The 13,107-nt window shown below is 35.9% G+C and overlaps 1 protein-coding gene across 5 annotated transcripts in view; it reads left to right on the forward strand.

Annotated features, from left to right (window-relative positions):
• USP33 (ubiquitin specific peptidase 33) overlaps window positions 1–13,107 on the forward strand; it is a 38,178-nt gene that overhangs the window by 12,008 nt on the left and 13,063 nt on the right. For 3 of the 5 annotated variants that reach the window (XM_015636268.3, XM_033516532.1, XM_015636271.2), the window contains 10 exons: window positions 659–758; window positions 3,711–3,780; window positions 5,051–5,164; window positions 5,850–5,928; window positions 8,002–8,422; window positions 8,819–8,959; window positions 10,427–10,539; window positions 11,864–12,036; window positions 12,139–12,242; window positions 12,825–12,858. In XM_015636268.3, the coding sequence (XP_015491754.1) occupies window positions 659–758; window positions 3,711–3,780; window positions 5,051–5,164; window positions 5,850–5,928; window positions 8,002–8,422; window positions 8,819–8,959; window positions 10,427–10,539; window positions 11,864–12,036; window positions 12,139–12,242; window positions 12,825–12,858 (1,349 nt within the window). The remainder of the gene's footprint in view (window positions 1–658; window positions 759–3,710; window positions 3,781–5,050; window positions 5,165–5,849; window positions 5,929–8,001; window positions 8,423–8,818; window positions 8,960–10,426; window positions 10,540–11,863; window positions 12,037–12,138; window positions 12,243–12,824; window positions 12,859–13,107) is intronic. The other 2 variants (XM_015636269.3, XM_015636270.3) reach the window with 2 other exon arrangements.

A 13,107-nucleotide genomic window follows, 5' to 3' on the forward strand; every position in this document is an offset into this window, starting at 1 on the left:
ATTTAAAAAAAAAATAAATCTGTTGTCTCAAAATTCTTGTCACTTGATAGAAAGCTGAGTTCAGACTTCTGAATTTCTTCTATTATATTTAATCTTCTTTAGTCTTCCAATGAAACAGTTATAATATACAGAAAAATCAGTGGAATTTATGAAGTCTGTGAAGCATTTTGTTCAGGGATTTTATGTGCTCACAAAAAGAGCCTGTCATTTAATAAATGCCTGTCTGTCTGCTAGTTTGTTTCTCTATTTGTACATTCTTCTTTCAAGAGTTTAATTTGTCTTCATTAACTGTAGTGAGCCATCTGGTGGCACATCAAAACCACCTACACTGGCTTAGGTGATGATTTCTGCCTAGCCTCTTCTGTGCTGGCTGCTTTGTTTTCCAGGGGAAACAAATGCCATCCCTGGCTTTGTTTTGGTTCTTCAGTTATTGTTATAAAAATCATACAGCAATCTGAAAACAAAAACATGGGGGGATTCTTACTAAACTTTCTCAGGGTACCTGTGAAAACCCTGGTGATTTTACTTCCTGTGCAGTGAGATTTCAAAATGCACCCACGTAATTTTCCAATTATAGATTTGTTGGTGAAATTACACATAAGCTTAATCAAGTGGAAAAGTCATGAATTAAAGTAAATATTCTTTTTCTCCTTGTAAGGATTTTAAAATACCCAGTAATCCCACTCTGAAGATTCCATTAGCAGCTGTATTTGATGACTTAGATATAGAAGTGGAAGAAGATGAATTGAAGACCAGAGGTAATAAAAGCAAAACCCTGTGCATTACTGCATGAGTATGCTTTCAAGTCTGTTTTCCAGCTGTGTTCTAATTCTCTTTTAAGTGGAATGGTTTTCTTTTCTGCTCAATCTCAGATGTTTAATCTTTCTTGCAGCAATATTTCTTACCTTCAGAGTAAAAGCTGTTGCCTGAGTTTGGTTGTTACCAAAGCACGTTGGTATAATGTTCCGTGCAGTTGGTATTGTAGCCACTCTAGTTCAAGTAGGCTTTTTTAAAATGTGTTCTACTGATTTTGCCTGCCCTAGAGGACTCTTGATTTAAATACTTTTATGCATTTTGAATAATCCTTTTCTGAGCCTGTAGTATCCTAGTGTGGGGTTTTGCTTATTTGTTTTCTCCTTGACATAATTGATTTCATGCACTGCCAAACTTTCTCATATCAAAGATTACCCCACCCTAATACTAAATCTAGTGTAAAGATGAAAAATAGAGTGTGAAATCACAAACAGCAAAGCTAATCCCAAACACTGAAGCTTTAATCTTGCATTTCATAAGAGAACATAATAATTACTATTTCTGAAAAACCTCTAATTATTATTGATCATTCTAAAAGCTATGTGTGTATTTGATGGTAAAGAAAATATTTCTAGGTTCCATTTTTTCAGAAAAATATAACAGCAGATTGTTGAGCTGTTGTTTTTGAGATACCATTGCATATGCCAAGGCTGTTTGTTTTCCATCAGTGATGAGAGAAAAGTTATTCTAATTTATGCATGTGCCATTTTTGGCTGGGCAAGAGTTAGTTATCTTCACAGTAGCTGCTATGGGGCTCTTTTTTTGGATTTGTGCTGAAAACAATTTGGTAATGTAGAGATGTTTGGTTATTGCTGAGCAGGGCTTACATATAGTCAACCTTTTCTGTTTCTCACACCACCAAACCCCAGTGGGTTGGAGGTGCACAAGAAGTTGGGAGGGGACACAACTGGGACAGCTGACCCAAGTGATCGCTGGGATAATCCATAATATGTGGCATCCTGGGAGAGGAAGAAGGAAGATTGGGACTTTCAGAGTTAAGGTGTTTGGTCTTCCCCAAGTAACAATTATTCACGATGGAGCCCTGCTTTCCTGGAGATGGCAGAACGCCTCCCTGTCTGGGGGAAGTAGTGTTTTGTTAGAAGTTTTGTTTTGCTTTGCTTGTGCAAACAGTTTTTGTTTCACCTATTAAATTGTCTTTATGTCAAGCCATGAGTTTTCTATTCCCCCCGTCCCACCATAAGGGAGTGAATGAGTGAGCAGCTCCAGGGGCTGAGTTGCTGGCTGGAGTTAAACCACAGCAATGAGTCTTATTTCTCCTTCACTCATCTACTACCAGCTTTCCCTCTCCTAAGTCTGCTGGCATTGGTCAGAAAACCTGTCTTGTCCCTTCTGTTGTCTGGCACAGTTTTAAAGGATGTGACACTACCCCACTAATTTGCCATCTGCCCTTACATCATTACACCATGTGTTCTATTCTTAGGTAGTTTCTCCAGCTAATGTGTGTATTTGTGTGTTTTTATCTCTTCTTGTATTATTAATATTTTGGGGAATGGAGCTTCCATTGCAATAATATACAATTAGAATTGCATTAAAGTTCCCTGTAATGATGATCTGACTATGTTAAGAGATTTATTCAAACTGAGAGGAAGAATCTTCTTTAGCTTTTTTAAAACTTTGCTCTTAAAATTTCTTTTGAAATGCTTTTGATGAAGGAAACATTAGAATATATCTTTACAAGAAATGAAGTGTATTTGAAAACTTGCCTTGCAATACTACTGGCTGAAAGAATGCAGTGAGAGTAACTTCCTGAAATATGTGCTGCTTCTAAAAATACTGAAATAAAACCAAAATCCTCTAACTGTTCTTGTTTTCCAATTCCAGTAAAACCGATTGTTCTCTTTGTAGCAGAGTTTGGAATGCCTGCTCAGATACAGGAATCAGGACTATATTTCCATTCAGACAGATAGGACATTTTAGAACTTAATTTTGAAGTTCTGTCTATCAGAAATTGTAACTGAAGTAACCCAAGTGGTTTTTCAGATTAGAGAGATTTTATTAGTAACTTCTATTTTTTTTGCTATAGACCAGAACTACCAGTATAGTTCCTATACTTCAAAAATTGCATAGTCATCAGTACTGATTGCTGAATGTTTGTCAAGTTTTGTTTTAATTTTTGAGTCTTACTGATTATTTGCTTAGAAATGTTACTAATTCCTCATAAAAAATTAATTTTACTTTGAAATATTACTTCATTAATGTAATACTTTAGTAGCTATGACTAGCATAATTCATAATTTTGGAAAGAATATATGTCAATTGTAACTTTCATGTGTGTGTTAAGAGTGTATGTGACTGTGAGGAAAGTAAACAGTGTGGGTTAGGAAATAAACTATGTGGGAAAGTCTAAATTAAGCAATCTGTTAATAAAAATAAAGGTTTATCATTGCAGTAGAAAAAAACTGATTGCAGGACTAGCCTGGGATAATCACATGCTGAGTAGGTTTTGAATATTGAGTGTAATCTGACATAGTGTGAATTTGGGACAGAAGAATGAAACTTTGAGAGGCTTTTGGTAATGTGATTAGTTACAAATGCAGTGTAGCAACAGTTGAACTGGACAGATAAGTCATTAAGCTGAAGTAAAACTTCAGTGTTGATAAACATATTTTAAATTAAAATCTGCAGGTGTCATAAACCATGAAAAGTTAGTAAGATGAAATACAGTCCACTTGTCTGAAGTGATTTTTAGTCAGTTGAGATCAAAACACTTAATTACTACTTCTAGTTAGATTGGTATTCCCTTAGGAGTCCTATGTTTCTTTTAGTTGCAATTCTGCATCATAATTGGCATCCCAAGTGTTCCATGAGTATTTTGATTAATATGTATTTTCTAGGAATTACTGGATTAACAGACTTGTATTTATTCTGTTTTTCAGGTCTAACAGGATTAAAAAATATTGGAAACACTTGTTACATGAATGCAGCTTTACAAGCTCTTTCCAACTGGTAAGTTAATGCAATGTTATATTTGCTTATGCATGCATTTTTTCCAGGTGGACTTAAGGAGTTTGGAGGGATGCACTACCATGGAAGAGGGCATGTATTTATTGAATCTCAGTCTAGTATACTGCAAACAATTTATTATGGTATATGGGCCACTCAGCTTTTTCCCTGTTTCATTCTAATGCTTCCTAAATAAAAATATATGCAGTTTTAGAAATTAGAATAAAATCCGAAAAAAGCTACTGGATTTGTCGGTTAGTCTTTGTATCTTTTTTCCTTTGCTGCAGAAGAAGCAAAGCAAATGCGTAAGAATAAACCCTAATTTTAAAAAAAGAGATATTAGGATCAGAATTCAGTTGTTACAAGCAATATATCTGGAGCATTCTGTGCTAAGTCATGGTGGGAGTGATGGAATGCAAAATCCTGTGTCATCTGTGGGAATTGTAGACAAGTTCATGAAGGAGAAATCCACAGAAGTGGAAAAGATAGAAACATTATCCCAGCTGGAAAGCTTCCTGCAGCAGGTGGGGAGGGGTGGTGGCAGGTCCTGAGCAGGTGTCACACAGGGTCACTGTGAGCCACAGGCCAGGAGCAGGCAGGGCTAAGGGCCTTGCTGAGGCTTTTTGATGACAGAGAGGAGAATGGAAGCAGATCTCTCTAGAAGATAAAGAAGTGGACAAGGCAACATGAGGGAAGTATTCTTCATATTGAGAAATGCCAAATTTTGGAAGCACACTGGGATGTCTCCTTTCTTGGAGAGAAATGGGTCCAGCATGTATGAGGGTTGTGACTTCAGACAGGAGGTTGAAAGAGGAAAGAATATGTGAGTTGGCAGCACTGCACAAAGTAAACACTGCATGAAATAATCACGTAAGTATAAATTATGTGCCTACACACAACTTGTGACACTGTTGGATTCTAGAGAAAAGATTTGTTCAGGTTGCTGTTTATGGACTAGGCTTGTGGTGATTGTTACTGGAGTGGTACCTGTGTACTTCTGTGACAGCTTGCAGGAATTGCCTTGAATTTGAATCCCATTAGACAGTTCTGGTGAGAAATGTCAAAGCATGTTTGAGGAGCAGCGTGGCTGTACTGGTGAAGTTGTCCCACCAGAAAATGCTTGGTCACGGCATTTAAGAACGTAGGAAGTGGAATTGTTCCACAGTTATAGAATAGCATTATTCTTATGTTATAATCCTATATGTAATGGAGATGTTCTCTTCTATTTATTTTAACAACCTGAAAAAATTACTGTTTTCTTCTTTTTATTCAGCCCACCTTTGACACACTTTTTTCTTGACTGCGGAGGCTTAGCCAGAACAGATAAGAAACCTGCAATTTGTAAAAGTTACCTCAAGCTGATGACAGAACTCTGGCACAAAAGCAGGTATTAAATCATTTTGGTGATGAAATGATAATAAGTATATTCCAGAGTCATGAGGGATACATTAATCTGTCCTAGGTTTCTAACTTTAATTTCATGTGCTCTCTTTTTTAAGCATTCCTCTTAAAATAAATTAGGAAGGAAAGAGTGACTTACAGGACTCAAGTAGTCCTTATAACCTGTTCCTTTTTATATATACCAAAGATAGGACAAGAAATAGATTAGATGACAAACTTTAAGCTCTTAAAAATGTTTATATTTGCCAAAAATACATCTAAAATGTTTAACTCCTTTATCCTCTCCTCTGTGTCCTTCATTCCATATCAATGTTTTATCAGTTTCTCTTATTTCCTTTTATGGAATTTGTGTAGTATCTAGCTAAGAAAATACTTCAAAATGAAAGTAAAAATGTAAAAAACCAGTAATTGTGCACAGTGCCAAGAGTATGTCTGATTTGTCATCTGGTTGTCTGACAAGAAATGTGCCTAAAAGATCTGATATAGTCACTGGTTCAATTGGGTGACAGGTTTATAAAAATGGTGTAGTTTATAATTCAGTGCCAATATTATGTTTTATTAAGATTAATATTACTGTTTATTTGCAGGTAATAGTATGATCCCAGTAAAGATGAAAGTCCATTTAAATGCTTTCTTTTTCAGTGTTTATATGTTTAAAACTTATTTTTTAGGCCTGGATCTGTCGTTCCTACTGGTTTATTTCAAGGAATAAAAACTGTTAATCCAATGTTTCGAGGCTACTCTCAACAGGTAAAAGTTTCTGACTAATGACTTTATGACCTAAGCCATAAAGTTCTCTTAATTAGAAATCCAGTGCTTAACATACCTTACTTCCTATATTTGTTTAAAGCAAATGCAACATAAACTTTAGTTAATATGACTTGAGTGTAGATTATCTGAAGTGTAATAATCAGTACTTAAGTCATGCTTTATATTTACTTATATCAAATTCTCAAAAGGCCTTCAATTTAGAATATCTCATTTTCTTTAAGGAAAATTTAAGTAGTAATATCTGAACTCCTTTGTGTGATATAATGCTGCTAATGTTAGAGCAGTCCCAGAAAACAAAATAAAGCTGTTCAAAAACAAAAAGGAATGTAGCAGATTTTTAATATATTTGTCTACCAATGATGTTTAAAAAAAAACCTCACACAATTTCCATTTAGTGTCTTGGAAAAAAGCCCCCCCCGCCCCATTTGGGTGTTATGGGAATCACAGGTTGGTAGCTTATCATTAGGCAGGGATTATTATATAGCAGAGGCATTCTTCAGTTGCTGCTTCATACAATATCTTGGTGCCTTCATACATGTGGAGCACTTCATTAAAATCTTTAGGACTAGCTGAAAAATTTAAACCTTGTAGTTAGAAAATCTTACCAGTATCTTCTAGGAATCTGTATTTATTAAAAGGAATCTTGCTATTATCATTAAGCTTCATATTTGTGGAGTGAAGGATTAGGACACAGGTTCTAATGTTCAGTTGCTGCATGTAGCTGTAAAGTCAATGTTTAAATATTAATATTCTATGATCTGCTCATGAATTTGTGAAGTGCCACCTAGATTTCTGAAAAAGCAGAAATTCAGCCTTGATAACCAAAAAGAATCTGTATGGAAACTTAATTCTTGCAGCTTTGAACACTGATGAAAACATCTTTTTCCATGCAGACCAACACTTAATGAGAATCTTTTTAGGTTGGGCCTGGATCATAGTTCAGTTGTATGTTCAGCAGGTTTCATGGCAACAATTAAAACACAGTAGGGCTTTCATAACCAACGCTCTCCTTACAAGTGCCCAGCCTTGCAAGTTGGGCAGCCATGTCCAATCTTCAGGGAGAAAATTACATTGATCAATGAAGAATGTTTATCTCTTAATCTGTGACTTGATGTTTTTTGATACTGTTTTTTTGTGAAAGGATTGCCAGCAAGTAGGCATACTGGGGTTTTTTTCATTACCCAAGTCCAAACTCAGTTCTGTAAGTTGCAATTTTTAAGAAAATAAATGTTTTGTAGTCAGCAGTTTTGAGCTTAATAAGTAATCGCTATGATGGACGGGAATGTTGAGCAGCAAAAAAATTACTGTTATGAACAACCAGAATACAAAGAGGAAAACAGAAGAAGAAAAGTTGCCAACAAGTGGCTTTTGTTTTCTCGCATGCCTGCTTGATTGGATATTTTCTATTGCCAAGGACCAGGCAGCTGCACTGATTGATGAAACTTGGTGGGTTTTAAGATGTTTCCAAACACAGATAAGACTTATAGTAATACTTTACAGCTCTTTGTGGGAACACATTTGGGAAATCTTGTTGAGGCTTTAGAAGAGTTGTGGTATTGTTGGTGGTGTGATGCATTGGAAAGACAGGCTAAGTAACATCACAGTACTTTTTAATAAAGTGCTTAATACCCAATGAAAGCAAAGCTCTGGTTGATTTTCTGGATAAGGTTTATAAAAACTGTCTCTAAAATATTTCATTACAAGCAGAGCTGGGGTCTAACCACACTGCTGGTACTTGTTTGAGTTACATTTGTTGTTCCAGGAAGCTATGGCAGCGTTTTTGGGGGTGTCGTTAAAGTAATTTATTTTGGGAATTGGAGTGTTTTGGAGGAAACTTGTATGATAAGATTACTTGTGATATGCAAGAAATGTATGCAGGAAGCTTACATGGTCTGGAAATGAAAGTGATTTTGAACATTAGACCTGGGACAGAGAAACTTTCTTTATCCTTCTTTAACAGCCAGTTTTCCTTTTAGTTATCTGTATCTTTTCTGATATGAATATCTTCCAGATAAAATAGAGTAATATGGTAAAACTTGTTTAAAATTCTAGGATGCACAAGAATTTTTGCGTTGTCTAATGGATTTGCTTCATGAGGAGCTTAAAGAACCAGTTGTAGAACTGGAAGATGCCCAGCCTATGAATGTTGAAGAGAGTATGGAAGAAGATAAGAGCCAGTCAGACTTAAGCTTTCAGCCCTGTGAATCCTGTGGTAACTGTGATAAAACAGAAAATGACACAATTTTCAAACCAGTCTTAGAGGATCCTGCAGAAACAACCATGTTAATTCAGGATGATGATAACAACTCAATCACATCCAAAGACTGGCAGAAAGAAAAAGTATCAAGTAACAAACTTAAACGAGCAAATTCTATGGAAGACTTGGAAAAAGACACAAACACTACCTCAGAGTCCACTGAATTTTTAAATAACCACGGGACTGTCAAAGTACAGATACATAGCCGATTCTCAGGTAATGCACTGCTAAAGTACAATTGAAATAGTCAAAATTTTAGCCAAAATATCTGTGGGAGTAGAATTGAGTTGTAGAATATAGTAGAGGTATAGGTCAAATAGGGTAGGCATTATTAGTTGTAAACAATATCCCTACTTAGTTAATTTTTTCACTTCAGGTGTTTTGAATTGAGTTTTAATTCCCTTGACAAGCTATTTGTACTGGGGAAGGTTTTAGATACCCATAAGAGTGGTGGGGGTTTTTGTTTTGTTCTTAACTTAAAAGGAACTGAAATGGTGCTACGTTCCTAAATGTCCAGTGGCCTGAAAGTGTGGTTAAATAAGTTACATGACCATTGTGTCTCTTTATTCTGCAGTAATTTTTTCACAGAATTTGTTCAAATCTCAATTGCAGAATACATCAATGATGTTCACATGAATGACATATCTGCAGCCCAAGCACCATCATCAGCTGAAGGGATGAACACACGCTTGTCAAACAGCCCTCCAAAGTCATTCCCATCGTGCTCCTCACTGGCACAAGTCCACAAAAAAGGTAAAGTCCCTTTATTTTCTTCTTCCTGATACTGAATCACTCTGTATTATAGTTTTCATTGTGTTTCTTATGTCTTGTGTAACAATACAGTGCTGTTCCTAAGGGGGTTTTAGCCCTGTTTCTGGTGGGGCAAGGAGTGTTATGTAAGATAGACATGCAAGATTATTCCCTGCATTTCTGTAATCTGATTCTTTTGAAGCATGAATAGTATTTGCCTCTATTTTAGGAAGGCAGAATATTATTTTTAGACAGTTTTCTCAATTACACCAGTTTGGAGAGAAGATAAATGTATGAGAAGTTAGTACCCCCAAAGATAATGCTCTCCAGAGAATAAACTCATTGGTTCTTCAGCAGAAGTTCAGTAAATCACCATTTTAGTCAATTAAGGTTGAAGGACCCTTGTATAATTGTATTGTAAATAGACCTATAAATGCTGGCTGCTTCATGGTTGTTAATGTACCTGCAGTGCAGAATATTTCTTTTGGAACTGCAGCACAATGTATTTATGAGTGTCTGGAATATTTGACTTTTACTGCCTTTACATATAAGAGAGGGCTGCTTTAGGGCACAAGGAACAATTTTTTCCCTGATTTGTTTCACAGTAGACTACTTTAGGCAAAACTTGTCTTTCAGAGCATGTTTTTAAGGCATTGCACCAAACCCAAACCAGAAACGAACACAACTTTAATATTGTGATGCTGCTTCATTCAATAGCCTGTCCAGATAAGTTCTGAACATTCATGTTATGCATTAGCATTGTTGTTGCATGACAGTGATTTAATGGACTTAAGTCATTGACCTCCTTGGTTCATTTGTTCAGCAGCTTTCACACTGCATCTGTACTACTGTCTCCAGTTTTGGCTTCACCATTACAGGAGGGTTTTAGACAACCTGAAGTGAGTCTGTCAGAAGAGGTACTCGGTCACTGGTGCTTGTCATGCCCAAGGAGAGGTTGAGAGATCTGGGGTTTTTTAATAAGGTGTTGTTAGGCTGGACTCCAGTCCTACCTTTTGTCTGCTTCAATCCTCTGTCATCAGTGTTGTGATACAGTAACCTTGTGTGTGAGCTCCTCAGCTCAGCATGGTTGAAATTTCCCAGGAAGATGTGATCAAACCAAGTGTCAAATAGAAGTTTCCTTTTTATACCTTGGGGGATTCCTGCCAAGATTAATCCATCATGTAGCAATAGGCTGTAGATTTCAAGACTGGCAGTTTTGAGCTTTACTTACAGAGGCAAATGTTTCTGATGGCTGTCCCCAGCTGCTTGAGGAACTCGCATGAATTGCCTGTACTGGCAGTAATGTGATCTTGTAATTCCTAAGAAATATTTAGTAAATAGAAAACAGGTCTTGGCTCATAATTTAACTCTGAACATATGAGATTTTAATTAGACTACACAAAGCTGAAGTGTAATCAGAATCCACTGTACCTTGCCTTACTGCAGCATTTTATTTTTGTCATTTTATAGTTTCAACGGTATCGTCACCAAAAAGGAAGAAGCGCAAGAAGTACAGGAGTGTTATCTCTGATATATTTGATGGGACTATAATAAGTTCAGTCCAGTGCTTGACCTGTGATCGGGTAAGAAGAGAAACTTCTGGCTTTTAATATGTTCTTTTCTTACTGCTTTATGGATATAGTCATTCTATAGTAACTTTATATTCTTTAGTGGCAGATTTCCTCAGAAGGTGAGGGCATTTCATACTCATTCTCTCAAATTGTAATAGTGGCTACTACCACCACTTTGTGTTTAGAATAGCTTGTATTTATTGAGCTGAATATTTACTCAGCTGAAAAATTACATTTTGAGAATTGATTTACAGCAAGGATGAAGAAAGAAGCTCACTCTTCGACTTTATTTAGGTCTCATTAGTTTTTAATAGTGTTCTGAATATCCTAATGGATACATGCTACTGTCCCATGTTATCAGGTACCTAATGTTTCAAAGAAAAGATATAATATACAGCACTAATGTAGTGCTGTAACTGTCTTATCAGATAGATTGAGACTAAAAATATTAATGTCTAAAAAATTCAAGTAAAGACACTAACTTTTGCAATGATATGAATCATTAGCTGCTTTTTTAAGTTGTGCTGTAGTGCAAGAGGAGATGCAACATAGGAAGGAAGAGTTGATTTTTTTTTTTTCTGTACTGTTTGATGAGAGAATTTCTTGGAACAGCACACGTGATCATTTTTAAAAAAGTCAGTTATCTAAATGCATCTAGTGGACTGCTTTAGTTTCAAAGCAATCATATCAAATACTGGATATCCAAATCTTTACATTGGGAGCAGCTTTCTCAACATAAGGCTTAAACCAAACCCTGGTGTATTTGCATGCCTTTAATACTTCTCTTGGTTTGGACCTAAGTATACAGAGACCTCAGGGTAATCTGGTGAACAACTTCAAAAAACAAACAAAAATTTCTAAAATGTGTTTGATGTTTGACTCTGTGACTATGTGATCAATAAATGAAGCAGAGGAGCAAGAAAATGCACAAATGGGTCTCCCTTCCAAGTCCAGTTACATCAGGTCAAGATAATGTCAGAGTAAAATACTGTGGTAACAATGGACTGAAGCTTTCTGAAACTATTCTGTGTAACAGAGCCTGAGGCAAAAATCATAGTGCTTTGTATGACTGATACGAATACAAATAATAATGACCTAAAAAAATGTGTCAGTGAAAACAATGTGCAAGTTCATTCTAAAATGTTACTTTTTTGGTTCCTCCTCTTTAGAAAATGAATTCTTATTAATGGATGTTTTTATAATTCATTTCCTACCTAGTAGAATTTTCAGTTATTCAGTAACTTGGTAGTTACTAGTGAACTTTACAGAATTCAGTTTAATTACCATTCCTCTTCCAGCTTAACTTCACTGTGTTTCATTTATTTTTTTTCCTTAGCTGTCTGTAACCCTGGAGACCTTTCAGGATCTGTCCTTGCCTATTCCAGGTAAGGAAGATCTTGCTAAACTCCATTCTGCAAGTCATCAGACATCTCTAGTCAAGGCAGGGTCATGTGGAGAAGCATATGCCCCTCAGGGATGGATAGCCTTTTTTATGGAATACTTCAAAAGGTAAATAATATTTACCTTGTTTGATTTAATTATCTATTTTGAAATTCTAGTTTCTGCTCTTCTGGCAGAACATTTGTTGGTTTTCTTTCTTTTCTGTCAATGATGTTTCAGGTTTGTTGTCTCATGTGTTCCTAGCTGGTTTTGGGGTCCAGTTGTAACCTTACAAGATTGTCTTGCTGCCTTTTTCGCCAGAGATGAGCTCAAGGGTAAGAGGTTAATTCCCTGAACACGTATCTTCTGTGTTTTTATTCCTCCTGTCACAATGAGATGATTAATATCTTCTTAGCTTAATGCAGTTAAGCAGAGGCCACCTGTTAGAGTGTAATACAGTCAATCCTTGTTCTTTTGGGATCATTCATTTCAGAAAGGTAAGCTTCTCATTCAACTGAGTATTTGAGAAAAATGCCTATGGAAAGCTGCTTTAGAAGTGTCAAGTCAGTCTGAATTTGGTTTGGTGAAATTGTATCAACTGAAGGCTCATAAAAATTTCAAACCCACTATATTAATATTCATTCTCATAACCTCAACTTGGACATAGTAAATTATTTCCCTTTTAAATGATATATTATTTTCTTTTCAGATTATACTGTGTTGCTTCATATTTGAAGATATAAAACCTAAGAATCTTTCCTGTAGTTGCTATGTCAACACTATTATGACTGTTAAATATTGAATGCAACCTAAAGATAAATCCCTTAAAACTTCTTTCTATCAAATGTACACACTTAAAGGATAACTGTTTGAATTTAGAGAATAATGGCTGGTTTTCTTCTCCCTGATGTTTGCAGGTGATAACATGTACAGCTGTGGAAGGTGTAAAAAGTAAGCTGGCTTTTACCTTTGTTTTACTTTATCTTAATTTGAGGTTTTACTGATTCTATTAGTCAAGAGACATTTATTTATGTTGGGTATGTCCCAATACTGTTCATCTTTTGATGTGACCCTGTGTTCTGACTGGCACAGATTCAGTATTCCCAAGGTGCAGGGGTCATGAAGCACCAACTTAACACATGTGCTTAATTCTTTTTCATGCCCTTGCCATTTAGATGTAAGCTAGTTTTGTCTGACAAA

Source organism: Parus major, chromosome 8 (genome assembly GCF_001522545.3).
Source record: "Parus major isolate Abel chromosome 8, Parus_major1.1, whole genome shotgun sequence".
Lineage (NCBI taxonomy): Eukaryota > Metazoa > Chordata > Aves > Passeriformes > Paridae > Parus > Parus major.